The sequence below is a fragment of the Vigna radiata genome, chromosome 4 (assembly GCF_000741045.1).
Source record: "Vigna radiata var. radiata cultivar VC1973A chromosome 4, Vradiata_ver6, whole genome shotgun sequence".
Taxonomy (NCBI): Eukaryota; Viridiplantae; Streptophyta; class Magnoliopsida; order Fabales; family Fabaceae; genus Vigna; species Vigna radiata.
Window position 1 is genome coordinate 18,671,715 of NC_028354.1, and position 4,735 is coordinate 18,676,449.

The 4,735-nt window shown below is 35.9% G+C and overlaps 1 protein-coding gene across 1 annotated transcript; it reads right to left on the bottom strand.

The window, feature by feature from the left end:
* Positions 1 to 362: 362 nt before the first annotated feature.
* Positions 363 to 2,841, bottom strand: LOC106759588 (F-box/kelch-repeat protein At5g15710). Its single transcript, XM_014642835.2, has 2 exons — positions 2,583 to 2,841; positions 363 to 2,465 (listed from the first exon to the last, which is right to left on the bottom strand). The coding sequence occupies exon 2, from the start codon at positions 2,318 to 2,320 to the stop codon at positions 1,004 to 1,006; it is 1,317 nt and encodes a 438-aa protein (XP_014498321.1). The 5' UTR covers positions 2,321 to 2,465; positions 2,583 to 2,841; the 3' UTR covers positions 363 to 1,003.
* Between the last annotated feature and the right edge of the window lie 1,894 nt (positions 2,842 to 4,735).

Consider the following 4,735-nt stretch of genomic DNA (forward strand, 5'->3'; position numbering starts at 1 on the left):
GCTAAATTGACACGGAATGCTACTAGATGCCCTGCACACAGGAAACATGGGGAGTGGTCTATGAAAACAGAACAGAGCAATGACTGCATCAAAGAAATGTTGATTCTATCGAGAAAGAGATTAACCGTGGAGATATAATACCAATGAAATATGAATCCAATCATTAACATCATTCTTTATCCAAAACCTTAAAACATCGGATCCTATATCTTTATATAATGTTTTACTTTCTCATTTCTATCAAATATGAACTTGGACTCACACTTGTATCCCATCAAGAAATAACAACTCTAGTGCCCATTTGCATTCCGCATCTGAGCATCAAACAGTTTTTGCATAAGCATTAAAAACTAGAGCAATAGCATGGATAAATAACAAGATAATTTTCTATAATCTGATCAAGAACAAGACGATATTATAAAGTTAACCATTCTCTTCGTGAGTAAAAAACAAAGGTTGGGAGAATCCATTTACACGAGAAAGTTACTTGTGGTCAATGTTTCAAGAGAAGCTTCAAAACAGTTACATTACACCGGTGAGCCGTCGAGCAGAAAAGCAGTTAAAATTTAGGATGCACAGTTTCAATGCCCTAAAGGATCTCCAATTGGTAAGGTAAGAAAATGTCTTCAAAAAAATGTTTCCCGCACATCAACAGCTGCATACCCCTTTTTAAACATCCAAACCCGTTTGTAGAAGTTGATAATCTTTCCTTCAGCATTGTATATCAATTCCACATCCCAGCCACGCTGTCCCTACTTCCTCTTGCATTATCTTTCACCTTGAATTCCACTCACAAAAATCTGTCTATGGAGCTGAACCAGTATTCAGAGTCAGGCATGCTGTTCATTACAGCAAGTAAGACATTTTACTGGTGAAGAAAATCAGCCCGTTGTGAGCAATAACATTATGAATGGTCAGAGAGAATGTCATTGCAAAGAACACACGTCAAGAAAGTCATTGTAAATGTTGATGTGCAACTGACACCATGTCATAAGACTCAAACTTAGTAGATAGAAGCATCAAACCTCGGCTCATAGAAACAAACTTGATTGTTGTATGACTGGAGAGCACACCCACCAATCCATGACCAGATCTTTTTATCCACATCATATAGAAGGCCTTTACCTTGGTTCCAAGACGTGAAGCAGATTAAATTATCCTGCCCAAAGCATTCAAATCGCTCAGCTGATAATCTCAATAAAGCACGAAAATACTTCGGGGGCATCCTACTGATCTCCACCCACGTAAATTTGGTATGATCCAATTCCCAAATTCTCATACTCTGTAGAGTACTATAAAGGCCAATCCTTCCAACAAGAAAAAGACGTTTTTGGGTACCAGCAACCAAATAACCATCCAACAAAGATCGAGGAAACTTAGCCGGAATATGTTCCCAGTGACCTGTGTCTAATCTATACATCATCAGACCCAGTGGTGAAAGGGTTTCTAAGTACAATCTGGAGTCACAATACGCCATTTTTGAAGAGCAGAGATTAACTGCTGGCATAATCTGGTGAATTGTCCAACTGTCGATCTTTGAGTCATAAACTTCAGTAGGCAATGACTTGTCACCGTAAATATCGCTGGTGGCTATCACTTTAAATGACCGATCCACCCGATCAACAACCAATATCAGTTGCCTTTGTTGATGGTAATGCATACTAGGCAGTGCCCTCCAAGTTTGAGTTAGGGGGTTACACACCAGGGTCTTGAACATTAGTCCATCGTGCCCAGAAAAGCAAACAAGACCACCGGAAGAGCCAACTAACCAAAATGCCCATGGTGGCAAGAAAGTGAACGGTATTCTATACCAAGATTTCAGTGGTAAGCTGAAAACAGAACACTGCGGGATCTGCGTGTTCTTCCAAAATGTAAGGAGACACGGTCCGTGTGATGGCACACTGGAATGGAATTTGAGAAAACTACTATCTTGAAGCAGAGAATTCCACCGTTTACAAACCAATCGGAGGCGGAAAATTAGAAAAGGAGGCACCCTAGCTAAGATCTCATGCAACAAGTCCTCTGGCAACATTGCCCATATATTATCCTCCATTTGAACATCAGCATGCACTACCTTACCAAATGTGGCAAGAGTTTCCTCATCCAAACCCCTTGGCTTGGTCTTAACAACCTTCTGCCGCGAAGGGCTCGTGTTCCTCGACCCTCCCCGCCCCATTGGACTAGTATTCCTGGACCCACCACTCCTCGGAGGGGAAGCTTGCTTGCAGCACCTCCCATCTCCACCAAAACCTCCATTTTCTACTGATTGAGCAACACAAACTCCAGACCCTGATTTAGAAGAATGCCCAGCACAATCCATGTCCTCTGTCTATATAATTCCTCCAAACCCCCAAATCAAGCAAAATTTCAGATTCAAGCATCTATTCCACACCCCCACACCAACCAAAGAACAGACACATAACTTTTTCAATCACCGATGCTCCAGAGCTAACTTTTCGGATACCCTAGATCAAGATCCAAAATGGTAAAGATCTCAAAACCCCAGATGATCATGTAAATAACATAAAAAAATAGTTTTTTTTAAGCAGCAATCTATGCTGAGGGTGAAGAGCGAGAATTACCTCCGATTTTGGAACCCAGCAGTCCCATTGATGAGAGAAAAAGTTGATAGAGGTTGAAAGATTGGAATTGTGAGAAGAACATGGAAGAATGAACTTTGGTCCCTGTTAGAGTCTCTCTCTCTCTCTCTGGTTGGATTTGATTTACTTTGTCACTATTTGACAAAGGGAACACAAGATTCAATAATCATAATTACTGTGTGGTTACTTATCCCACTGCCTTCTGTGTTCAGGTGCGAACGCATCTACGATACCAACCCCTAACTTTCCGCCCCGTCACCGGCTCTATATCCATGATCAATCACTCACCGTTGTTACTCAAACTACTCTTTTTTAAATTGTTATAAGGTTCAATCCCTCAATAAAAGGTTTAGTTTTTATTATTATTATTATAATATGTAAGAAGGAGTTGTAATCATTAACTAGTGATTAGAAGCAATCAATTGAGTTTATTATTATTATTATAATAATAATAATTCAATTTTGTTTTAGAATTTGAAATTGTCTAAACTTTTACAAATTTTGAACAATTCACCAGACTTTTTTTACATATAATTAATCAAAATAATTTTTCATAACGTCTTTGGGATGAAAAATTCAAGTTTTTGAAATCGAAACCTCTTTTTTCCCGAACTTGACCTTTTAGGTAGGTCTGCTGTCACAAATGCATCATTAAGATTCAGATTACTGAACAGAAATAAAGGGAAAATGGAACATTGTTTGAACGTCAAGACTGGAGAAATTTTATGGGCCCAAAGAGGTAGAAAGACTCGGATTCTGAGGGTAACAGGAAAATAAAGAGTTTTGAATTTTGATAAGTGATAAATTATTATTGGTAACGATATTTTGTGATAAATTTTTGGCACCACCACCACCACCACCACCACGTGTTACATTCTGGGTGATCTGTGTTTTAAAAAATAAAATGATAGAATGTAGATTCGCTGTGGAGTTCAAAACAAGTGGCAAATTAGTGCTAAAAGTTAGCCTAAAGTATCCATTTATTTGTACATGTTACCACTTTCCTTTATGTACCATCGTTTTAAAGAAAAATGTTTTTTTGGGGATGAACTTCGATATAAATGTGTTCTTAAATGATAATTAATGAATTTTATTCAATAAAATTGGTTAAAAATAAAGTGTGAAGTTCAAGTGGCAGATTCAAAGATGGCTAAAAATTAGCTTAAACTACCCACTTATTTGTACATTGATCTCTTACTACACATTGAATCCACGTAGTTCTGTCATTTTATTTTTTAAAACACTTGGACTACTCAAAATGTGACACGTGATGGTGTAAAAAATTTGTCACATTTTAGGTATCAAAGTATCATTACCCAATTATTATTTAATTTTGATATTTACATTTTATCTCAATCAACTTTATTTAAATTATAATAATATGATTTTGTTCTATTTTTTATGTTTTATTTTAATTAACTTTGTGTTTGGGTTTCTGTTATTGGATGAAACCTTGCGTATAAATTTACCATAATGGTTCGTGTTAGGTGTTGTTTCAAAATTTACTTTGCTTTGTGTGAAGTTCCAGTCTCCTAGTCTCATAAACAAGCCACACAAAAAAAAATGCATTCAACAATTAATTTAATTAAAAAAAGAATAATATATATTCTTAGTTGTTTTAATTTTAAAATATTTCGATTATAGAGTCAAGTTAATTATTCACTATTACATATGTTTTATATATATCGAATATATGTTAGTTTTTATTATTATTTAGGTTTAATCATTTTGATAGTCCCTATTTTCAGTGATTTTTTTTCAATTAGATCCTTCGTTTTTTCTTTTTCTCAATTGGGTTCCTATTTTTGAAAAATTGAAGCAATTAGGTCACTGTCGTTAGTTTCATACTAACACCGTTAAAAGGGGTGACACGTGTTAGCTCGTGATTTTTTTGAATTTTTTAAATATATTTTAATTATTTTTATTTTTATTTTTTATTTTTTTTCTTTTAAAAATAAAAATTTGCCACGTGTCAAGTTGACATTGTGCCACGTAACAATGACAATATGAGGTGGCACTGACAGTGCCACGTGTCACTGTCAAACCACGTGTCATTGTGTTTGTTTCAATTTGGTCCCTGTATTTTTATTTTGTTCCAATTTGGTCCTTGTATTTTTATTTTGTCTCAATTTAGT

Coding starts and splice junctions, on each gene's coding strand:
- LOC106759588 (XM_014642835.2), bottom strand. CDS start 2,320: ATGGATTGTGCTGGGCATTCTTCTAAATCAGGGTCTGGAGTTTGTGTT.